Below are 25,738 nucleotides of genomic sequence, written 5' to 3' on the forward strand. Positions count from 1 at the left end.
TAATTGATATATTGATTGACATATTTGCTGTAACTTGACAATCCAGTTTTGGAGACATTAACTGCAGATAAGGCATTAGACGGAGAAGAATAAAAAAAAATTATGCAGAGTTTTTAAATTCATATTTTTAATCCAGAGGCATGTTTCGCTCGTATTTTTAACACATTCCTAGGATACGCTGGATCTGCAGTGTTTCAATTTATTATCCTTATTCTTATTCTGTTGGAAAATTATTTTGATAATTTTGACAACACTTTTTCATTGATTCCAAAGAATCGGCCTAAATCCAATCTAAAACTACAATTTATCGTAGATGAGAAATCGTACGTATAATCATACATTTCACTATTCGAATGCTCGTCGATCTTATTTGCAATATTGCTAGAGCTTACTTTTATGTGACCTGGGAAAACCGGCGACCCTTATTAAGTAGGAAAATTAGTTTGCGCGAATTGTCTATAAAAGAGTCATGCGGGATATTTTCTTCTTCTATTTGGCGTAACGACCTACGCACTCATGCCGGCATATACAAGGTTTCGAGACTTATTTCGTACCACGAAACCGTATAGTCAGTCCTTGCTACGCGGAGACGGTCCATTCTAGACTTGAACCCATGACAGGCATGTTATTATGAAGTCGTACGAGTTGATGACTATACAAGATTCAAGTCTATCTTGTCTTTTACTTGACGTGAGGTCATACGCGGACATGCCGGCATATACAGGCTTTCGGGACTTATTAGTACAGTAGCTGACCGCTATCTGAGAGGTAAACAAACACGAGCGAACAATATCGATAACTGGAGTGACGTTTCTATGGATTGATTGTTTTCATTGGCGTTGAATTGAACGAACATATCACACTTTTTTCATTTATAATGATATAAACTATAGTAATTCGTATGATGATGTAAATTAATAGTAAACGTAGGCAAAACACTCTAAATTTGTGAGAAAAATGCCAATCGGGAGGACGGTCCAATCTAGACTCTTGATGTGCATGTTGTTAAGTCGTGCGAAATGACGATTGTACCACGGTACCGCCCAAATATATTTTTGTCCAAATAAAGATAATTGTACCATTATAATTGTTTTTTTTTCAAATAAGGCATATTACAAATTGATAAATCGACTGCTTGAATAATGAATACAGTAAAACTTAGGCAAGAACATCAAAGACAAAGTAATTTTATGAAGCTGTACCAGTAATTCCTTCAGACATCGTATATGCTTTGAATTCAAAAAGCATTTAGGTAAAATATATTATATCAAGTGATTATAACAAGAATAATCAAGTGTTCTAAACTTTTGATATGAACATATTCATACAAAGTATTTCAAAAAATATGGTGTATTTGAAGTTAAAAAATAACTAAAATAAAATAAGATTATTTTGAATTTTATATTTATCTTTAATGTCTTCCGCAAGTAAGAACATACGAGATAAAATGTGCTGGTGTCAAAATGAGTTAAGAATTACTTTTTTGAATGCCTATAATGTTTGCATCTATTTAATCTGTTTGGTTCTATTTAATAATATGATTTTAGAATATAATAAAAATTGTTTAAGCTTGTACAGCAAATGTTGATCTACTATTGGGGTCCTTTCCGTTTGCAATGAAAATTGCAGGCTAGTTTTGTGTGTGGTTTTGTATGGAGTGTTTACATGATTTCAGCTTCCAACTGTCAAACTCCATAAAAAAACTGACTAGAATCGTGAAGGGCCCCATTGTCAGTTGCCAAGCTTAAGCATTCTTTGTTTAAATTTATCATACTTTGCTGTGATTATCACGGGACGAGACAAACATAGCACCAGCCCACCAACGTACATCGTTCAGATCGTTAAGAGAGAACTCCAAGTCAGGAAAGCTAGAAAGAAGACTTATCATTGACCTTTCTCGTAAGGAAATAAATAAACCCGATTCGTTCGTCTAACAAACGGTAGGCGGATTGATGAATGAAGTTTTTATTTCTTGACGGTCAATCCTTCGACCGACACCAAAGCGAACCAGTTCATCAAGCGCTGCGTTATCATGGTCGAAGGATCTTCCGTCTGCATATCAAATGTTTATGATTTGACAAGAGAGTAAAACCAAAAAAATCAACACCGCCTAACCAATCCCTCTAGGGGCACAAACACACACGAAACGGCGGCTTTTTTGTGCCGGTCCTATCCCCCTTGCCTCACCTTCGGGAAAGCGCTTTCAACTGTCCCAATCTGCTCAGAAAGGGACGCACTTCCAAGACGATAGACGCAGAGAAACTTGCTCTATTTAAAGCGATCGTCGTTTTATCGGTTCCCGTTTTTGGTTTCTGTTCCATGGTCGCCTGTTTGTTTTTGGAGTTTTGTTCTTTGTCGCTAGCAAACACGGTTCTACTTCACTAGGCAGTTGCGTTCGGCTAATTAAAGCAAATGTCTTTTATACTGTTCCGTTAATGAAATTATAAAAACTAATTAGCGCTCGGTCAGTAGATGTCTATGCGAGGTGTGGAGCTTTTTCGGTGGCTGGCTTTGTTGAAGTTTGGTTGTTGATTCCAAACTGTCACTTCACATTGTCCCACAGATGTCCAATGAAAGTAATACAAAAAAGAACATGCCCACGACCCTAAAACCAAGCTCAGCGCTACTATTCCGTTGGCTTGCCGATGTTCTTCTCACCTACAACCCCTTGGACAAAGCATTCCATCTTCTTGCAAGGAAATGCCACTGGATGCGGAATGCCATTCAACATCCTAATGTCGATGCTCTCCCGATATCCGCTGCCATCAGCGGCGAGTAGCAAATTAACGGCTAGCTCTACCGCATTTAATATCTCGTTTAATGGCTGGGCTTCTGGTAGACCTTGTGGCAAATGAGAGACAAACAAGAGCCACCCAAAGGCTATTTGAATCTGAGCATAACATAATTGCTCGTTGCTTCTTGATCACGTTGCTAGATTATCGCGTTCCTACTTGATGGAGCCAAACGGCAATAAAATCTAAATATTGCTGATGAATGATGTTCCCCGTTTCATCGCTCATCTCGTTAGGAAGTTTCGTTTAGAGATTTTGGCTGGTCACTTACCCCGTTCTAATGATAGCCGAATCCGTGGATGGGTCGGCCAGTGACGTTGATGGTGGCACATAAAATGAAAGAAAACGTGGTAAAACATTAGAAAATACATGCGCTACATGCAGTTACATGCTACTGTACTACGCACTACACACATACCGTTCTGGCGTTGACATCAGCTTTCAGCTTACCGGCCACCAGCTTTACCACGTCCTCGTTCCCGTGCTTCGCTGCCCAGTGTAGTGCCGTCTGTCGGAAGGGGGAATTTAATGAAATTATTAAAATCGAAAAACACAAAGCCGGTTAATAAAAAAATATATAATTTGTGCGAATCTTGTGATACGATCCATTGCAAGATAATACGCAAATAAATAGATGAGAGAGAGAGCTGTAAGGCTAGTTTCAATTTAGATACGATCTGGGAATCATCCATGAAGTGTTGCGTTTCATCGTGATTGCTATATCACGCGCACAAGATAACCCTACGTTCACACTTCCGTGCTGATGATGAAAAGCTATGGAACAATTCCGATAGCGACGGTACACTGCTTCCAAGTCATTAAAATGTATAAGATCATCGTTCGGTGCTGAAATTATCCTACACACATGCGTGAGGCTCTACACACAGTCTTGCTCGTTCGTGCAAGCCCTAAACCGGTACGGGGATGGAGCGGTGTTCGAGCGACGACGGTCTTTCTTCAAACGTGTCAGATTATAAATTCGTATATTTACCAAACATCAATTATGGTTACACTTGTTTGTACACCGGAAACACATGTACTGTGAAAACGGTTGCGCTGCAAAAGCTGGCTCGAGATGTTTGTGATTTTTTAGAACCATTACAACGTTTCTTGGGCCAATCGTGGAAGCACCATTGTGATCCGCCACTAATTTGCCTTTATCAAATATCAATCAACGGTATTAGCACATGTTACGGCACTTTCAGCATCGGTTAGCGTGCCAGGGCATCATAAATCCTTCAAACAAATCACCTGAAATGTTTGCCTAAATTCGAGCACCTTTTGCAGGGTGAACCATTCCAAAGCAACACAAGAATGGAGCGAATGATGCAAACGAGATAAGTGCAGCCAAATACACACGCGGGCCCGGACACCACAAGATCTTGTTATCGACAGGTGGATCAACAGATGGGTTTGAGTCAAAACTTCTAAGCTACTTCCCGTCACAAACACGTCGCACCAAAGCGTGGGGGTCAGCGATCAAGCAAAGGATGTGCATCCTTACACGGCATTAAACCTCTATGCAGATGCAGCCTGTTGGGCGGCATAAATTATCGAAATTAGTGGATATATTGTGGTAAAAACGCGTCCATTTCTAACAGCTTTAGCATACCTCACAGCTCGCAAATAGCCGCAGGAGTGCAAATTTGCGGTTGTGTATTTCATTTTTTCCTCCATAAGCTTACAGCTGCAAGCAAGGAACAGAATGGAGATAGTTTGCATAAAACCATACATTTAAAAATTGATCGTAATCTAATAGAATTTTGACGTGATGTAGTTCTAAACCCATATTAGAATTCAATAAATCCAGTAATTTAATTGCTTCTAAGAAAGAGTCTATACCTATTTCTACTGACGATAATTTTAAAGAATATCATACACAATTAGATTAATACGATTCAATTTACAGGTCACACGCACACTTTGCCTCTTTTTATTGTGCGTCATGGAATCACGATTATTGTTGCTTATTTTTACCACGTTTGACGACACAGTTAGAAGTTCACGTGACAAACGCTCACGATATTGAGCAAGGTTTTATATTGCCCCTCGTGAATAGAAAATAAGTAATCGGTCGGCTTCAATGTTTCTTTCACTTTCACTTTTTAGCAAAAGTTTTTACTTCTGAACCTAATTAAACTCCCATCACGTGATACCAATGTGGCGGACCTCGAATTAATTCAAACGAAACGTTCGTCATTTGTTACTTCCCAGGTGTGCGAATCAAATATGATGTTTAAATAAAATTTCATTAGGTAATCTAGAATCACGGAATTAAGCAAAATTAGAATGTCATGCTAACGCACAACCAGTAGTGTTTCTTTTTTGGTGCAGCAATTCACACAGAGTGTCGCCGCTGGAGGGTTCAACCTTTTTCGAGTACGGACCAAAACCGAATACGATTGTCTGAAGACGGTCAGCGTCACCAGCAATAACAACAATAATGACGGCAATTATGGGACGCGATAAAAATCACTTCCAGGGCACATATAAAATGTTAAATAGCTTCGCTTTGCGTGCTATCCTGCGCGATCGTACACGGCAACTGGGTTGGCTGGCTGCTTACGAACAAACAGAAGAAGAAGAAAAAAAAAAACAGTTTCTGTCGCAAGCAAACGACGCTACAACAGCCCACAGTCGATGCTTCTTCTAGGGGTTCGTTCTTGGCGCGAGGCAAATGAGAAAGGGTAAATAAATGCCACCAGAATACATACACAAAGCGTGACCATGTGAATCCGCCGGCCTGCAAGCACGCATAAGCGAGTGGATTTGGGGGGATGAGAGGGGGGGGCTTTGTTTTGGGAAGAGGATAAACAAAAACACGCGCGCAAAAAGGAAAACCAATCCTCCGGACGGGGTGCAAAATATTTATGCTCTCTCGCACCGGTCCGGCCGACGACGGTGGCTCGTGGGCTGTGCTGCACAAGTGTACGGTTAACAGATTTCCGTACTCAAAAAAGCTCCCTTTACTTGTGCGAGAAATTGGAACAATTTCGGTTAAATACTTCTAAGGGACAAGTTTATGGTCGGTGCCGGACTATGCTGCTCGACGCCGTATGATTTATGTCTGGCGTAGCTCGGCTCTAAGAAACGCTTTTGCTCCATTCCCTCCACGGCGCCAGGAGAGCCTGATGGAGTCAGGGGAGGGGGCTGCAAAAAACAGGCAAGGCTCCATTATGCTGCGCGAGCGCCGATCTGCTCGTGGTTACAATGCGCGCGACTCTTTCCGGGAGGGAGTAACGTTATTCATCTCTGACCGTTGATCCACGATTATCCAACATTAACAGCCCCCGAATCCGAGCGAGCAATCAGCAGGCATCGAGCAGCCACCGGAGCCGCTAACTGGACTGCGGTTGGCTGCATTGGTTTGTGCTTCAGCTTTTCCCACCGGGCAAACTGCCGAAAGCTTCTGGCGACATCAGGAATGTGTGCGCCTTTTGCATTGTCGACTGTCTCATCCGATTTTTACGATTCACATCAAGGGCCACAACGGCAGCACGCTGGAGCGGACGGAGGAGCGATGGCGGAAGCAGTGTGTGCGGTTGGGTAGGAGTGCAAGTAGGCAAAGGGGGTAGCAAAATTTTGCAATTGAAATTGAAGTTACACGATGCGATGGCGCCAGCGTGCGACAGTAGTGGCGGTAGCTAGCACCATTCGGAGACGGGGCAGCCGTTTACCGGGCCGTTCTTGGCCCGGGGACCATGGTAGAGGCGGCCTGTGCTTCGCGGAGAACGACCGACGGACTACCCAATATACGTGAACCAATAAGAAAATAAATGAAAATACAATCTTACCACACAGCGGCAAAGCTACCCGCCAACGACGTTGGTGGCAGACTCTTGGTTTATTTGCAGTGAAAGATCAACTTAACGATTCGCAAAATTTTCAGGGATATATTGAACTTTAGCAGAAATAACATTTCAGATAATTTGAGAAGTGCGTTAAACTCATTTTACTGTTTTGAAATCGTCCTGATCTGTTATATAAAATATTTTACTGATCTTATGATATCGAGCACAGACAGAATACTCGGGCGTTTTACGATACTAGCCAGCTGTTTTATATGGTGTTGCAGACTGTAAGACTGAAATCATGTCAACACTTCATACAAAACCACGCGCAAAACAAGATTCAGATTTGTAGCCTAGATTATTTCAACCTGAACCAAACGCTGATTCGTCGCAGGGTCGATCAGTTCATAAAGGATTGATTATTTTTGCTTAAGCATAAATATTTCGTCAAGAAAGGTGAACAATTGTTTGGATTGATATTTTAAAACTTATAAAACTACTATATCCCATTAAAATGGGAGATCCCTTTAAAGATTTTAAAGTACATCTTTGTTTGTACACAAATCCTGATATACAATATGGCGGAAGGTTGTTGACTAGAAAAATAAAAGGGCTTTATAACAGATAAAGGAGGGGGGAGTCTTGCACCATACTAGTTTTTTATGAGGAATTTGACAGTTGCCGGCTCAAATCATGCCAATACGCCATACAAAAGCATATGTTAAGCTAGTCTCAGGTTATCAATCTAAATTACTTGAGTCTCGGAAAAATATCTTTAAAAAATAATATTAAAATCTGCTGCTAAAACAAACGCTGATTTGTCGCATGCTCGATCAGTTTAGTAAAAGTATTTTAAGAGCTTTATAATAAATTTTACACAGAAAAAAACCAAGTTATTGGTAGTCGCAACTGTCAAAAGAGTATGAAAATACAGCCCAGATGATGCAAATTGTTACCCTGGCAGGAAAGAGCTCGGAAAGACACCACAATTCAATATGCTGGCCTAACAATTTTCCAAATGTTCTGTCAATTTATTGAAAATCAGTTACGAATTAAATAACATATGAAATAATACGAGCTAAGGGAGATGATTTGAATGTCTATGAACGGTGTTTAATGTTTCACGATCAATACATTGTTGTGATAAAAGTATCTTCGAATATGCATTCAATAACTATTGGGCTAATGCTAATAGCCATAAACCCGTTCAATACATCCTACCAGCGTGTAAAATGTGTCTAACAACCAAAAGATGTCTTCATAGGAGAATACGACAAGCGTTTCGAACCAGCCGCGTCGATGGAATTGATATACGGGTTACGAACGCAAAGTGGTGATTTGTACAAAAATTAATATTACAACAAATGATAACATATTGTCGTATGGCGGCAAATCGACGACAGCTCGATGCCTTCGGTACGGCAAAAGTGAAGCACGAGCAGCAACCGTGCCGTCAGTTTTGGCGGTGAATAGAAACGTTATTTTTCGTCCAAGACATAATTTATGTTTATTAGCGAAAATCTGTTCGGAGTCGTGTATTGTTGTCTCAATCTCGATGCCGCCGAAGATGGTAGGGTTACGATGCGTTTTTTTTATGGTTGTGTTGTGGATGCTTCTTTCAGGTTGCACGTGGTGCTGCTTAGAGACTTCCCATCCATGGCTACTTTCCCTAGTACGGGTGGTACCGAAAAGTTGGTGATACTGGTTGCCTCCAAAATAGTAATAATAAAAATAAAATAAACTGGAGTAGATAAAGAAGCACCAAATACAACGGTTTCATTCCTTGAACAGCCGGCTGGGGGCGCAGGCTGTGCAGGGATCGCGGCGACATCGTGTTCGTTTGGAGATGCACTGCGCGAGCATAAAAGATGCTATCAAGATTTGTATTCAAATTGCATCGATGTAGCCAGGTATAGTGATCAGACGAAGCGCGCGGTTCTAGGGTCTTTGATGGTGTTGTCGTTTTCCCATTGGGTTGGTTTGCTATTTCCAGTAGCAGCCGCGGCGGCAGGGAAAGCCATTCTTTAACGCGGCATTTTTTGGCCACTTTGCCGCAACGTGTGTAACACAGTGGTGTTACTTTTTTGTCGTTTTGGTTGGTCGGTTCATGTGTGCCGTCATTGTGCTGCCTTCGCTTTCGCTGTGTGATTCGGAAATCAATTTGTTTGCTGTAAGTTTGGCTCTACATCAACACAATCCCGATATAAGAGCGCACGGGATGTTGTCACTATTCGATTTCGAATACACATGTTTTTGTCATTTGTGTTAAGCTTTTGAGAATCGATCGGCCGATCGTTTCGGGTGTGAAAGAAAGATGTCTTATTCAATGAATATTTTCTCGATGAATCATGACGTCCATGCCAAAATGGTTTCGATAAAACAGTTGATGCAATGTAAATGTTAGGCATCCTCGTTACACCTAACTAAAGATCAATTGGTAAGTTTACGACATCATCTACATACTTTATATGCTTGTGATACTTGAGATCTGAATATCATATTATTCAATTTGATAATCTTGAAAGATTGGCAGAATTAAAGCCCCGAAATTATAACAAAAGCGACTTGATGCCAAAGGATATCGTGTAAGCTTTTTAATAATATTTTTTGTGTTATAATACACTTGTATTAAGATTGAATGTTACTAAAGTTAAGTCAAACAATGCAATTATCAGATAAAGGTCTCATGAATAAATCTTTACCATAGCGTTCTAACCCTTCGCAGTACATTACAACGAAATGAGAATTAATAATTTGAAAATGCTGCTAAATACCTGATGTAATTATGAGTCTATTGACATCACAAAAAAATATTCGGAGTAAAACTACGCGTCGTATTTGTATGGAAAATTTGACAGGAAATGTATCAAATCATCAATCATCAATCATCGAAATGTATCAAAATGCAAATTGTTGAATCGCACAAAATGATCATTTTTTGAAACGCAAGCATTGGGGAAATGTAAATAATAAATACAGACCTTCATCAGCAGAACAAATGTAAAATTTATTATAGTTATGCACATAGTTTTGATTTGTTATGACAATCCACATGAGATGTTTGGCTGATTCAAAACAGAGTCGTCTCTAGTATTAAAACACCGGTTTGGCAAATCGTCATACAGTTTAAAAAATGGTAACTAGTTATTAATTTTTCAGTAATAATAACTTTCGTTGGTCTAAATTGACATTAGTACGAAAATCTTTTGTAATTTTTTTTTTTCTGAAACGGAATCATTAACAGTTGCTGAAGGCAGAAGCGGATTTATGCATCTCGGATCCCTAAGCGGGAGATCTAGACAAAATCCCCTAGTTTCCTTAAAAGTCCCCAAATTGTATCAATATCAACAAACATTACAAAATTCGCATTTTGAATAATATCTTTTTACAAATACCAAATACATAATCATAATTTGGTAAGGGATAAATTTTATTCTTCTCTTTTAATGGCAGTATTTACATTATTTTAATGTTATCTGCGGGTAATCAGGTTTACATATTTTGCATACTTTTCAAAACTGTATTCAAATACTAGCCAGTGTTTGGTGTAAGAAAAATGTTATTTTCTACAAAAGTCCTTCTAAACAAATACGCATTTGGTCGTCTTTCTAAGCTAAGAGTCTTTTATGTGGAAATCAATCAAACAATAGAATGATAAACTGTCGCTATTAACACACCAGACTTTCCAAATTTCAGTACTGATCTAGTTGATCTACCTTGTTTTAGTTGCCCTGATATTGGCCACTGTAAGAATCTGACAATTGGTCTAGTAAATCGATCGGCGAAGTACTGCTCATGACATGAACATGACATGAAAATTGCCTGAAATCCAAGTGTTTGACAATGATTATCCTGTACTTGCTTATTTGCAGACAAGACGTCCTTGAGATCAGGGGAGCAATTGAGATCATCGATGAAGTACTTAAAAAACTACGTTAAACGTCCCAAGAGCTTCTTCATACTTTCTTGTCATGAGAGGTTTTATTGCTAATATGGAAGAGTGCGAAAGTATGTCAAGTTTATTTAGGCCTTCAAAATCTAACTCCAAAGCTCGTAACAACTTTTGGTTGATGTAACTATATCAACACATTCCACACACTTACTTGTTAGAATGTACTATTTTGAGAAAGACTTAGGAGTTTTCCGTTCATATGGGAATTAATACAAAAATCACTCGCTTTTAAAAGCGAACTAACATGTGGAGGTTTATCTTGGCGCCCTCTTTAGGCCGGGGCTCCCCGCGGCCACTCAGTCCGCTTATAGGAAAATCCGCCTCTGGCTGTAGGTCATTTGTGGTCAAACAAACACCTGGTTTGACACTAAAAGTCCGTGCCATAGAAAAATAAATATCCTTTCAACCCATTTTATAAACCAATCGTTTATCGTGAGCTCACGATGAGTTCACGTGAGTATGAGTATCTTTTTTTTCGAAATACCAGAATACTTATGGAAGCACAATGATATTCGATCCTTCTGTGAATCACACCGCTGCGGGTGTTTTATATTGCCCGTTAGTTTAAAGATCTCCTTTCGCGACTTTTAAAAGTAACGATCGAAATGTCATTGTTTGCCATACTCGCGCAGATGGTGTCGGTGGCTTTTATTTTAAAATTTCGATGCATTTTTTAACAGAGAGAGAGAAAGAGGAAGAAGTAAAAAGAATAACGCAACCGAGGTGTCGAGGGTCCGTTGGTAAAGGTGCTGAATGAGTTGCAACGGCTTGGATGGTCCAAACGTATGCTCGGCAGTGGTGGCTTGCCTGGCCTGCCCGTCCTGGTGACGTATTTGTTATTTATTTATTTTACTTTTCACAGAAGCAGGACACAGTTTTAAATATTCCCGGTCAACATAACTTTTCAACGCGTTTTGTGTAGCAAGTATGCCAAATACGTGTGCGGGGTTCTTTTTTGTTTTTTTTTTTTTCGCAGCATATACGGGTATCGCCGGCACACCTCACCCGCTTCAGAGGATTCCGGTTGCGTATCTTCCTTGAGTGTGCAAAGGATGTGGGAAATATTTCTTTTGTGTCTTGTGTGGCTATACGTATTACCTGTCGTCGGTTGGTTCAAGGAGCGCGCGTTTGACTAGCAGGGACACATTTTGCCCGGGTCCCTGAGGTAGGTTATTTATTTGGCTCCATTTGGGGGAGAAAATGAGACGAAAATTGCCACCAAAAATTATGGAGAGTAGCCATTCCGCCGCTTCATAAATGTTCCAGCACCTTCGGTAAAGCGACGGCCGAAAACGGAGCAACAGGGCAGGCGGAGAGAATTGGAATTTCAAGATAATCGATTTTCAAAACCTTTTCGCTAGTGAAGATTGCACACTATGCAAAAGAGTACATTTCTTTCGCGGGAGAAACCATCGGTGCATCGGCGAGCTTTATGTCCCCGCAGTGAATGAAGCTGCATTACGCATTGCACGGCTGTGGTTAACCAAATTCTTGCTCCCTTTGCGAAATAAATGCCCAGCACGGGAGTTAAGAAACGACTTAACAAAGGGAGGAAAAATATAAGGCATTATATTATCATCCGTATCAGTGGCTACCTTATTTTTTAGGAAAAGTGCATAAGACAACGTTTATTTTTTGGTGCGTGGCTCGTGATGCGTTTCGTTTTGCTCTACTCACGTTCCGCTCGCTGGTGCACACTTCTCGCTTTTCTGTACCGGGCAATCTGCGTGAGCGTTTTGCGTAAATGTTGGCGAGTTGTTCTCGAGAAATGAATTGCATGGTGTGCCCAGAGCATAAACTGCCAAGAGGGTGGCGACGGTAGTCCACAGGAAAGCAAAAACGAAATTATGCTCCCGTTTTATCAAAATTTGTATCTACAAGCAATTTATTATCAGTGCTGTAAAAACGGTCACTGTGCAAAACTGCAGTGCGATCCCATAATGCAGAAAAACCTGCCCAGACAGTTTCCAACGGCCAGTGCGAATGCTGTGGCTGGGAAAACAATAAGTTCTTCGCGACAGCTTCGGATTCCCTGTTCTTGGTGGGACCTGTTGTTTATGTACGCTACTCTTCAAGATACAGAAGATCATGGAAACTGGGAACCTGGTGTCTTTGTTGGAGCTGGTCTCCTCACCACCAACCGATCGACGAATGTTTACCCGCGCAATGGTCCAGACGGAGGGGTAGTATTTGATGGGCGAGCGTGGATTGCTTAGCAGAGCTGAACGCTGCGTTTCGCTTTCCTGTGTCCAGCGTAAATATGGTGCTGGCCCAGAAAGCCGCAAAGCCTATGGGTTCTTGGCTCACGATCGTAACGCACCCGCGCGTTCGATCGATAGGCAAAAACAGAATTCCCAAGCTTTATGGGAAAAGTTGCGCGAGCGGATGGCGTATGGAGCAGCAGGCGCTGGTAAACGCAAACCAGATTATTGATAGAGATCGGCGAATCGTAATAGGGATCGTTTTTCTGTCCCGGCGCGCAGGCTGCGTTCCCACTGTCGCTGCAGCCCGTGCGCTTCATGTTCGATGATAGTTTTATAGGCATGAAAATGAAATGAAATAAACTAAATACTCACATACTACACACATCGCACCATCGGTCGGGCAGTCCCCAGAAGGTCAAGCCGCCGAGGGCCGAGTGTGCATTTGCAGAACGGTTGCAGGGCACGATGGTGCGCCAGCGGTGCGCGATGTTTCGGTGTTTCGGACGCCCATATCAGCAGCAGTATCGATTTCCAGATTCATCAGATTTATGATCGGTACGAATCGGAAAACACACGTCGTCCACGTCGGGTGAGCCATTCGGGATGTTCCGGGTTGATGAAGGGATGGGCGGAAGGCAACCGGGAAGAGCAACAGCATGGAACGAAGAGAAAGGATAAAATATAAATTTAATAATTTATTCCATCATACATGCAATCGTTTAGACGTTATGCATTTGCGCGGTTTTATGCTGTTTGGCGTGGCGCGTACGTTTCCTGTTTCCTGTTGTTACTGTTTTTACGAACCCATGTTCGATTGCAATTGGCGCCGAACTGAACAGTTTCGTGGCAGCATTGAGTCTATCGTTTACTATAACCGGTCATGTGCATAGGGCGTTGATAACTATAAGCTATAACAGCATGTTACTGCACGAACATAACAATTTAAGTATGATACCAACATTTATTTTTAATCTTTTGTAAAGTATAGCATGAAAGGAGAGATCTTAATGAACCAAACCAAAATGCCCTTCTTTAAGGTACAGAAATAATGCAATTTAGTATTAAAACTGCTATTTTCGCTTGAGTTCTTCTGGCTGTTGGGTATTAAGAATGCAATATGAACAAGCACAGCACTATTAGAAGAGAATAATAAATATAAAGCAAAATAAATTATTTAGTAAATAATTTCAAGCTACATATGGACCCTCGTGCGCGAAACAAACCTTCTAAGAGTACATCAACATGTCACAGATAAACAAGCACGGTAGTGGCTTAAAACAGGCGTAATCCGGCTAAGATTGTTACGCCAAATTACAGGAAGAAAGAAGAATTGCTCTAATCTCTTTTCCATTAAAGCGAATAGAAATAGTGTTAAAGATTTTTTTTCTGCTGTCTATATTTTTTACCAAGTCTACACTAAATAGTTTATTTTGCTGCTGTTTATGGTTGTATCATGTAAAGGAGATTTTGGTAACAGATTATCATAAAAATTATGACATATTGGGGGGTTTAAATTTTCTTTAGCGTGAATGCTCCAAACCTCTTTTAAAATTCCACCTTATCGAGTTTTCTCTTTTCTATGAGTTTTTCTCTTCCACGTGTCATTTCTAATTTTGTTTAGAAGTATAGATACTGATGACACAGATATGATATTTTGCACTTCAAATCGAGCATTTGATTAAACGTAGTTATTGAGTTTAAAAGTATTATCTTTTTAAATAAAAACATCAGATATGAGATAGTGAGTTGAGTTATTTGAATTAATCGACCTGTTCTAAACCACAAGATCACAACGACAGATTTTGCAGCTTTTGTGAATTGAAGAAAATATCCATTCCCAAGAATTGCTGGCACAAACGCAACTCCCAAACGTCTTTTTACACGATTCCGTGCTGATCTGCATGCTTCTGGTCTGTCTAGCACGTTCAGTTTTAGGTATGGAACGATCTCCAAAATGTTTAACAACCATTTCGTGGCTTTTCAGAATGTCTCAATTTTGAAATAATTTCGTCTTCATTCCACCCAACAAAGCGCACCACCACCGAACGGCCAATTCAGATCCTGGGAAGGCTTGGTCGTGCTTTTACGATTCGATCCTTTCCGATCTTGTCCCTGCTGAACACCATGGCTGTTCTCACGACGATTAGCCCGCCAAGATTTAGTTTCCTTCTAGATATCGGCCAGGCTACCACGGGCTGGGCATGAGATGACAATGCAAAGGACGCTACTGCCCCTGGCGTCGCCGAAGAGCTCGATTCTTTAATTTGGCATTGTCCGTACCGACGATCTGCTGCAGCTCCTCGAAAGTGCCGGGAGCAGCTCTGCAGTTCGGGAGCCGATTGTCTGTGTGTGGCTTAACCGGAACACTGGCAGGACAGTTTTGCTTTATTTAGACCTCTCCGAGCAGGTTTATATTGGTGAACCGCATGGTGATCGCGGGTGGGACAAACTGTCGCGCCATAGTCTGTGCTCGCCAAGCCGGGGCGATCGGATAATTCGTGCACATTGAACAATCGTTCGATAATTCGCCGATGCGATGCTGCCACCGCAAGAAGCTGTGCCGGCTTCCGATAATCTTGGGCCAATTTATTTGTGACCTTACTCGAAAACAAATAAGGGGCACATTTGATTACAAGCCCAGCGCACAAGTCGTGAGAGTTCGTTGGTTGTGGCGGCGTTTTGCTGAACGACTTATGTCGAATTCGGGCAATTGACTGAGGAAGGTGGAGATTCAGAAAATAAGAAATCAGACAGTGGAACCATGATGAAGCGTACGGTGAGGTAGTACATTTTTAAAGTGATTTTTATGGCGGTAGTGTAAGTGTCATAATCTTTTGCTGCTTTTTAATCTGTTGATTGCTCATTGTCAAAAACTTTTGATTGCTGTTTGGTATAACTCAGTTTTTGAATATATTTAGGGCCCAGGTTTTGAGCGGAATACAAAAACTGGATGCCGTAATTAGTAAACCAAACTGATCGATCCAGTCAAATTTAATACAGAAAAAAACTAATGCTATGTTATTAGTAACATATGCTATGTGTTTCTTAATAATCTTTTGTTGCTGCCGGTTTGCACAACCTTATTTTATCATTATTCTCCAATCTTTATTTGCTCTAGAGAATCATTCGATAGCATAATGTATCAAGCAACATAATACATGAATGAAAATTCTTTCAGCCCCATACAAGGGTCTGACTTTTTGCTCGGTTCCGTCACACTATGTATCAAACTTTGTCTGCTGATGAGATATGTTCCTTCGTTCCAAATCGTGGAGAAGCAAACCATCTCTACAGTATTCCCGTCTTGTCAATATATCATACACGGTTATAGAGTGTGCCAGGAACGGTGCAGGCGTGGCGGTGTCACACTGGTGAGTTGGTTGGAGCCTGTATGCAGTGTTAGTTCGCTGGCTCCAATCGTGCCTTTCCCAGTGGAGATTCAGCGTGAAGCATGTCGATTTGGCGTCTCAGATAGGGACAAGTATTCAGTTCGATTTCGGCAATTTGTTTCAATCATAATTCTTTAACGAATGAAAAGAAGAAAAAAACACACACACAACAGAGGTACAAACCACTGAGAAACCAACGATGATCGGACAGATTCTCTATCACTGTCCGGGGGACTCCATCGGTGAGGCGGGAGATTGTCGAGACTTACGCTGTAAGCCAGTTTCACAACAACACCATGCCGTGCTGTGTGCTTTATCTTTACCAATTCTTCTACGTCCCTCCGAAAGCCAGTCCTTGTTTCGCTCACCCTGAAGCACCTCCTCTCCGCAAGCGCATTTGTGAATGAATGAAAATGTTTCCTTTCATTCGTTAGTACCAGAGCGTACGCACTGATAAAAAAGAAGCAGATCAAGCGAGTCAACACAGGTATAGGGGATGATTGAAGATCAGAGGTTGCAGGATGCTGCTCAGACAGGGTGGCGAACGAAGACACAGCGTAAGGGGAAGGAGATGTAGAGCCGCAGGACAAGATAAGCCGGAGGACGCGGAGCGCTAAACATGAGGGCTTGCGTTACGGTTGCGAGATCCGGATGGCGTCGAGTGCGAGGAACGCGACTTTCTTCTGCAATAAATTTCAAATTTTGGGTTGGTAGAAAACGGCAGGTGGCGACTAGTAGGTGGCTTGACCCCATGCCACACCACCCGAGGAGGGAATGACATTTTTAACTATATCTCTGCGTCGCGTCCAATACAATGTTCGTTCCTCTGTTGCGTACAGTCGAAAGCTTGAGTTGTGAAGCAAAAACAACGAAAAGCATTCGGAACGAGCGAACGATTGAACGAAGGAGATACGTCCAGGGCGAACAGCATCTACCACGGAGCTGTTGGATCTACGGCTGTGCAGACAGTCATGGTCGTCGTCGTCGTCGTCGTCGTCGTAGAAGACATGCCTTAAAGCGAAAAAAGATCGAAAAAGGAGAGCGTAGGAGGAGGAGGGATGGAACATTTCGCGCCAGACGGAAAGATATATTCCTCAACTCTTTTATGATTTCCTAAAACAAAGTCATTTTCTGTATGACCCCCGGGCACCCGTTGTTCCATTGCTTCCGATCCTCGAACCACGACACCTGCACCAATCCACGTGCCACCGTGACGAAGAAATAAAGGTTTGAAAGTGAATTAAAAAAAACGCACACACAGAACTGGAGAACTGAGGCACGCATCCGATCGCGCTTAGCGATAGATATCCTACAACAACTGCTTATTCCGGCTGTCACATTTCTCAACGAGCGCACGGGAGGGAGTGAAAAATCAGTCCCGGTGAGCCGCGGGAGATTAATTCACAAACATGTTTTAGGTATTTTTAAATGGCTGAAATCGAAGCGACCGAACGGTGGATACTTCTAATACGATTAATTAGATTGGATTAAAAATTAGGATAATTTATTCGGATTATCCAGCATGTCCGAGTACGGGATGACGGCGAAGGATCAGTTAGGTATTATTTGAATTGGACGTATTGTTGACCGGCCATTTACGGCGAGAGAGACAGATACGGAAGCTGAATCGGATTGGTTACAGCCGAGGCTCACAGTAGGAAGATAAAAATGAAACCATCTATTTCGGTGTTCAGTTCAGGTACCTTTGTCTATTTTTCGAGGAAATGCATGAGTTTCGGGAATAAAGGATTATATTTGAATTCAAAACTAAGAGCAAGAGAATTTCAAATCCCAATCGAATAATAATCGTAATGGTGACTGTATTATTAAATGATCATACTATCATCAAACTTATTTAATGGTTTTTGTGAAAGTTTCTGCAAGTGGACTATGATTAAAAAAAGCATATTATTCTAATTGTATTTATACAACATGGTTTGCTGAAGAATAAGCTTCACATATATGAGGGACAGTTTTTTCTTCAGCTGTTGCTGCCAACAATCACTAGTAATTTATCTTACGTTCAACTCTGTTTGTTGTAACCACTAATACCCCTAATTTGGTCCTATTAGCCTAAATTGAGTTTCCTAACGCTCCCATTCTACAAGGCTTGTTAGAAATGGCGAGAAGGTGTAAAGAAGAGGAAAAAATACTTACGCCCTTTTGTCGTAGAATTTACACATTGTTAGCATTGTCATCGGCCCAGTCATCAGGACAGTAAATGGTGCATTCATCCGGGACAGGATCAACAGTGTGTGTTTTGGGGTCGATTTTTTTTCAGCCATCGGTAGCGAAACAGCAACAGCAGCAGCACCAGTAACAGTGTACCACCATTAGAAGACATCGAGGTGGTAAGGATTATTGTTGGCCATTCGGAGAGTATCGGTGAAGGTGAATCGACGAAAAAAGACACCCCGGTTTAGATGGACACATTTGTCAAAAAAACGATACACCCGGGGGAAATTGTTGGTTGATCGTTCGCATTAGATAGAATGTAAAATTATAGGTTCGGTCAAATCGGGACGATTTTGTGTTGCGGAAGTACATCACATCACCAGATCGTACGATAGTATTTCACAATAGCACGTAGCGTGATAACGCACAAATGATGATAGAAAGGGAATAACACAGGGAGCAAAAACACAGACACTCGAAGGTGACGACAGAGTATCAATTTGAACGGTGGTTTTTGTACGTTTGTAGTTTGCGATAGATACGTCTCGTATAATCATCAAACGTCGGTCAGGTCAATAGCCCAAGTGTCCAAAGATGCACCGAGCATATGCAGTGAGTGATCCCCGATCCATTTAAGTCGGTTCAGGACGATTACAGCACACCAGTGACGATGGCAAAGATATTGAAAACAAGGCAATTTATGTTACCGAAAATGAGAGCGCCATCACCACCAACGGTGTTTGCGGCGCCGTGTCGAAAAGTTTGATGTTGCGGATGTAATATTGTGTTGGGGTTGATGGTTTTTTTGTTGTTGTGTGTTTGTGAATGTCGTCCACCGATTAGATGGTGATGATGTGTGCGCCAGGCCGTACGGACGAAGATGGTTGTGGGAAGAATACATGTTCCACGGAAGCCATCGGGAATTTGTCGATGAATTTGTTTTACATGAAACGAGAAGAAAATTATGTAGAAAGAAGAACATGAGCGTTGTTTCATTAAATGCAGAAAGAACATATGCTCCAATTAGAATGAACTAATACGGACATTTCGTTGAGTTTTGAGTGGAATTAAAACACTGTTTTGTTATTAAATAATACAGTGACAGTGTTGTTAGTAATACAGATGTTTATGTTGTGCTATTACTTTATCTTTACGAACAATTTTCTAAAATAAATATATAAAAAATCTTTAGCTTACAATGAAGTCATATAGTTTATATGTTATTTATACAGCTCAATAAACGATTTAATTACTGTATCAACTCGCTACTTGAGTAAAGAAGTGTTACAGTCTGAAAAAAATAATCCGCAAATGAGATTTTAATGAGGATATCATATATTGTTTTACACCCTGTCAAAAAGCTTTCAAGCATAAAACACGCGGAATTGTTCTGGATACCCGTAATTTAGTTTCGCCTTCGCCTGCCAATGTGCACCTATCATTTACAAACCGTCACACGAAAGGTAAAACATGGGACGAGAAAAAAAAGAAACAGCGAAAGTGCATAACCTAAGAAATATCGTTAACGACTCTGTTCGGTGCTAATTCGTTTTAAATTAATTATATCCAGCTAAGCTGGTTCGGGTGAGCCGACCGTGTGCTGAATGGGGTGTCAGCCGGCCTGCTGGTCGTAGCATGACCGACTTTATCCTGCTGTTCCTATCTTCGTCATTTATTTATTTGTTTTGGGAGATGGTCCGGGGACCATCAACCACTTATGAGATATGGATAATTTGTAGCTATCTAAATGGGTGCCTTTTCACGATGGACGACGACTAGGGCGAGTGTATGAATAAGAGGTAAAAACATGTTAACATATGATAGGTGGAAGGTGAGACTGTTGCTACTGTACGATAAAAGCTCAATTGAGAAGCTCTGGGAGAAACTGTTTCAAAGTAGTAGACTTATGTTAGCACTTCTGGCTCATCCTAATAATTTTTAACGATGCTCGTATCAAAAGACACAAAATAGCTAAATAAAATTACATAAAACACATCAAAACTCAACGAAACGGTAGACAAATTCACAACAGTAACCATGACCGCATGAGCACGATTCATCGATCATACGCTTGGTCCCATTTTTGGCCGTCAGCGAAGAAAGCTGCTGACAATGTACAATTTGTACCCGTTTTCCTTACCGTGCTGATGTCCTGTAACGAAAAAAGAAAAGAAAGAGCGTTAGTAACGAATGCAAATAGCACACTATGTTTCGACCGAACCAGAAGCGATCCGTATAGAAATGTTCCCCAAACAATGCCAACTAATGTCACCTCTCATGCGCCAATGTGTGTTTTCTTCGACTACGTTCACCGCCTGACTGTCGTCAATAAACTGTAAGACAAATCACCTGATTACGTGTTTATGGAACTGTTAAAATGGTCACGAGCAGTTCGATGACGGGTTTTGCCACCTTACTGCCGGTCCCGTGGCAGACCGCACGTTATTTGTGATTTTTGTCCCCTCACCATTTCCCGGCTGCATTATCCCGTCAGCTTATCTGCATCGTTCGATCGCGCGAGATTGAAATATGGGAAAATTAATTTAAATTCATATTTTTACGATTCACTCGCGTTCGTTCGACTCGTCGTCGCCGTCACCGTAGTCGTCGGCGGCGTTGCTGTGTGCATAATATCACATGGGCCCCGGGGGTACAAACAAACTCTTCTGGCTGACGTGAATATGTAATTTCCGAGGTTCCGGCTTGGACTAACACTTCGCGTGCCTTGTTTGGTTTTGGTTGGTAAAAACCATAACGGACATAACAAATAAGTTGAGTAAGTGTACAGCAACGAGAAGCAGGGAGTGAAAGAGATAAAAAAAAAGTTCCGTATGACACAACTAGGATACATAGTTTTCCAAGCCTTGTGCGGAGAGAGCGTTAGTTTAACCCTCCAAAAGGCCAAACAAAAGCAACCTCTCTGGGTATTGTACACGCTCACTATCACATGGTCAGAGCCAATAAACTACAACTCTATACACAGCAGAGTGGTGAAATTTATGCATTGTAAATTATTATATCGAACCATGTTTAACTGGCTAATAAAGCATTTAATTTGACTAGAAATAACTTCATCGCTCGACCAGTCTGAGACGGGTGATCCCCAAGCAATCGCAGCGATCGCACCGTGCTGGTTTATAGATTCGTCAGTAGTAGGGTGGCCAAACACGGCGGCGATGGGCAACCCAAACCAGCACGGAACGAGCATGGTGATGCATGCGTGCGCAGGAATCCGTGTTTATATGTCCCTGGGTAAAAGCGGGCTAGGCTACGGTGTTTAGTGGAAGGCTTTATAATTGGAGTGAAGCGGTCATCTCTTTTTTCCGGCTAGGGAGAATGTATACATTTTTTTCGTCTGTTCCGCGTCGTGAATTCTATCCACGGTCTATCCCCGAGCCTATCGTTCGTACTCTCCATTGCCACCTGTCCCAAGCCTTCTCTAGGCGCGATGCTTTCGTTCTTTATATGGCCCGCAATTTAGGTATAGCAGTGTTTTTCGGGCCCCACAACAACCATGTTTATGTTTTATTTACATGAGCAACCGCAATAAAAAATTCAAATTTCATCCAACGACTTTTTCATATTTATGAAACGACAACAACAGAACCCCGCGATTGAAATAGTTTCTACCTTTTACGGGCAGGTGTTGGACGCGGATGACAGAGAGGAACTGAAGAAATGGCCACACGGCAAGCTGTCAAGCAGTTTGCCAACGTACGGGAAATAGGTGTCGAGTCACATGTTTTCGGATCTAGCAGCAGCTCCACCACCACCATCACCACCTCCAACCAAGCAACGATTCGCTACGAAGCGCTAGCGACACAAGTTGCGATGGGAAGTAAGACGCCGTAGGAAATTCCTATTGTGGTGGCCTTCAACGATTAGTCCAATCCAACACACAAAAATGCAACATCGATTAACTCCAGCTGGGCGTCGAGATTATGCTATGGGCAACGCTGTGAGGCTGTGTGTGGGTCAATCGTTTTATTCTGGGCATCCCCACTCCTACCTAGCAGCCGTCTGCCTCTTGTCTCACTGGCAGGAACGGGTTCCCAAATTGTGCATGATTTATGGTCGACTGGCGAATGGGTCCATGAGCTAAGGGATCGCTTTGCCTTTGGCCAATAAAAGTAGGTAGGAATGTACAAGAAAGAAGTGTCAATTCATAAATATTTGATTAATGTCAAATCTCTAATAGAGTAGAGCTAACCACGGACCGGGTCTTCGATTCAGTTTTGATTAATATTCTGATTATTCTAATTTATTCTACTATTTTACGGCACGGCCACGGTATGCCATATGGTTGATTAGAATATTCTTCGCCATTGCTACAGATCCACTTTAACCATCATGGGTTTGAAACGAGCTTCATTTGATAACATACTTATGTGACAAAATCTTGCAAAATAGACAAAGCTAACGATAATCTAGTACATGAATCATAAAGCATTCTAGCCCGCAGTAACATTATGTATAAGTTATGTTTAATTTCACGAATTAAAATTTTGGAGTGAATAGAATATACATGTTAAAAGGATTTTTTTCAACAGCTTTTTATTATTTAAATTAAAAGAAAACATATAAGTAAATTACAAATCAAACAAATATCCTAAATACAAGATTCTTTTCGTAAAAACAAAATATGGGCTGTTCCAAACATAAATCATAAAAACAATCTATTAAGAATATCAAAATTGTAACCATATATAACACGCATGAATCGATAGCAATTTTTTTTTTTTTTTTTTTTTTTTTTTTTTTTTTTTTTTTTTATTAAAACCAACTTCACACTAGCCACTTCACACGTATTTTGGAGCATTTCGCATAGTTTAGCCACGCTCGAGCTGGTTTCATTCTTCGTTGCATCCTAACGTTTTCGTTTGGACCCATGCCGATGATGTATTAAACATGCACCACACGAAAGATCAAACAGAAACATTTTGTCTTAATTATCCACATTTTGTATGAATTAATTGTTTCGTTGTAGGTTTTGTGTGTTGCTCGGCACGAATCTCAAATTGCTACATGTCAAATATTATTCATGCAGTCCCAAACGACAATAGGCTTTCTTTCGAGCCTTCTGTTCGTCGCTTGGGTTATTGTGATGATTTGGCGGTACAAAGTATAAAAAAGAGAAGGTAGTTTGAAACAGCAAAAAATGTAAAACAAATAAACCAATCGCTATGCTTGAGCCAAAAACCCGGATGGCAAGCACACCGGCGGTAATACATATTTCATGGTTCTTCATTACGAAGGCATTTATAAAAAAACATTTTTAACACTTTTTTATTAAAATTCTTGCACTTTATATTTTTTCTTCTCGCTAATTAAAAATTCTAATGCCAATTTCATTGTTGCTGTTCAAGGGGGCCCCGCATCTGAATTGGAAAGAAGGTATGAGATTAAACTTTGCCTGCCCGACTTTTGTCAGCTACAGTGAAACTTGATTAGGGGGGTCTATTTTAATGCTTATCATAGCGATCGTCTTCGTTATCTCTTCAATCGTCCTATTGTCGACACCGGTGGGATGGTTGGCATTAATTTTGCTCAACTCCTTCAAACAAAACACCGATACAGATACTCGGAACGAAAAGATTTGTTGTGGTTTTCGTTGTTTTGCAGACGTTACGAAAACAGAAAGGAACTAAGTAATAGCGGTTGTCTTTCCCAGGCTGCAACAATTTTGCAGTGCATAGCTTTGGGTCGTCGCTTGATTAAACGCAGTCCGAACCTAGATTCCCTTGAACGTTGAGCAACAGAAGTCACGAAACCCGGTGGTAAGGAAGCAAGATTACATCATTTTGCTGGTAATCAAAATAATGATTACATATTGATGAATGACGATAATTTAGGTGCCCTCATATAATAAACATTTAAGTAACGTATCCCGTATTTATTTTCTTGCGCCGGAGCAACAACATCAAAACAACGAATGCACTGTTGCACGCGGCCTGGATGGTTGATTGTGATATGTTGTTGTCGCTTGTGCAGGACAGAGTTGTCGAGCAAACATACCCTTGTACGGTACCCACCGTACAAGCGGCAGAGGTGCAATTCGTTTTGATGTTTAATCAATTTTGAGTTAAACAAACTTGCTGCACAGCTCCAAACTACCATTTTCTTAGCTATTTCTTCATTGAAAGTTGGCAGCATTGGTCGACGTGCTATAAGGCGATTTGCGCCGTGTGGGCTTTCCGTACATCGGACGCGCAACATGTGAGGTAAGTGCATGATTGGGAGGAAAATAAAAATTAGTCAAAAATTGTTATAGGTAGTCGGGAGTGGAGATATTACGAGTCATTTTCGAATCTGCTTTGTTATTAACTTCCAATGCCGAAGTTGATTACAACCTGCAAGGCAATCCAGCCTGTGCGTTGGTTAGGGAGGGCATATTGCAAAACTGCATATGCGTCCGCGAAAGCGTATCTGATAACATTTTTAGAACTTAATCAACGAAAGAGAAGAGCTATTAAGCTGCATTTGAAGGTGAGGTAAATATACAAATTCCATAAAATTGCATGTTTTTGGGACATTAAAAACCCCTTCCCAAAATAGTACTACAAATAACCAAATAACTGTCGTATTTATCACAAAATAACTAAAACTAAACTTCTGATAGAGAATTATCACCAATTTAATTGCACAACATATGGCGTAGTGTAATACGCAGAGGTGTAACATAATTGGATCTATACTCGCTACTTTCACGTTATGGACACACTGTTCACACATGACACATTTTGCATACATATTGTCACATTTTTCACAAAACAGAACGCTCATTATTAATTACACATGGGAAGTTACGCAAATAAAATATGCACCGTCTGAAGACTGCCTGTAGAATTATTTTATACTGTATTTAAAAAAAAAATAACAAAGAAGGAACACAAAACGATCGATGATTAAAACGATCTACGCATCAAACGATAAATAGTTCAGCAACACGTACGTTTTGCTTGTTTCATTAATAACCGAAGGTTCGGCAAGCCCGCAAAACCTGATCGGGGAGATGCTTTTTTTAAAGATATTTTAATTACAACACCCAAACAGGTGAATCGAGTGACAGTTTTTGACTCATGCTATTTTTGAGTGTAAGGCTTGGGTATACCTTCCATTTCTTTTGGTGCAGTCATGTAACTTGTGAATGTTTCAGAATGGTAAAGAAAGGGGTCGCATCTTATGCTTGACCCGTTTTCCACAAAAGCGATGGTGTGTGTTTTAATGTCCGCCCGTAGCAACATACGTTAACCGCAACAGGAGCGCTTTTTGCAGTTGTGTTTGCTTGTGTGAATGCTTTCAAGTTATGCAGAATTATTATACAATATGATTAGGGAAGCCGATAATGCCTAAAACATGCTGTTTTACACCCATTATCGTTACGTTACATAATTATCGTAGAAGCTACGTACCCACACCGATACATGGTCACCGT

General features: G+C 41.0%; 1 protein-coding gene across 1 annotated transcript in view; it reads right to left on the bottom strand.

Annotated features, from left to right (window-relative positions):
• Positions 1-18,277: 18,277 nt before the first annotated feature.
• LOC5667309 (ankyrin repeat domain-containing protein SOWAHB) overlaps positions 18,278-25,738 on the bottom strand; it is a 54,687-nt gene continuing 47,226 nt past the window's right edge. Inside the window, exon 5 of the mRNA XM_061651861.1 lies at positions 18,278-20,455. Coding sequence (XP_061507845.1) covers positions 20,360-20,455 — 96 coding nt within the window. The 3' untranslated portion in view covers positions 18,278-20,359. The remainder of the gene's footprint in view (positions 20,456-25,738) is intronic.

The sequence above is a fragment of the Anopheles gambiae genome, chromosome 2 (genome assembly GCF_943734735.2).
Source record: "Anopheles gambiae chromosome 2, idAnoGambNW_F1_1, whole genome shotgun sequence".
NCBI lineage: Eukaryota > Metazoa > Arthropoda > Insecta > Diptera > Culicidae > Anopheles > Anopheles gambiae.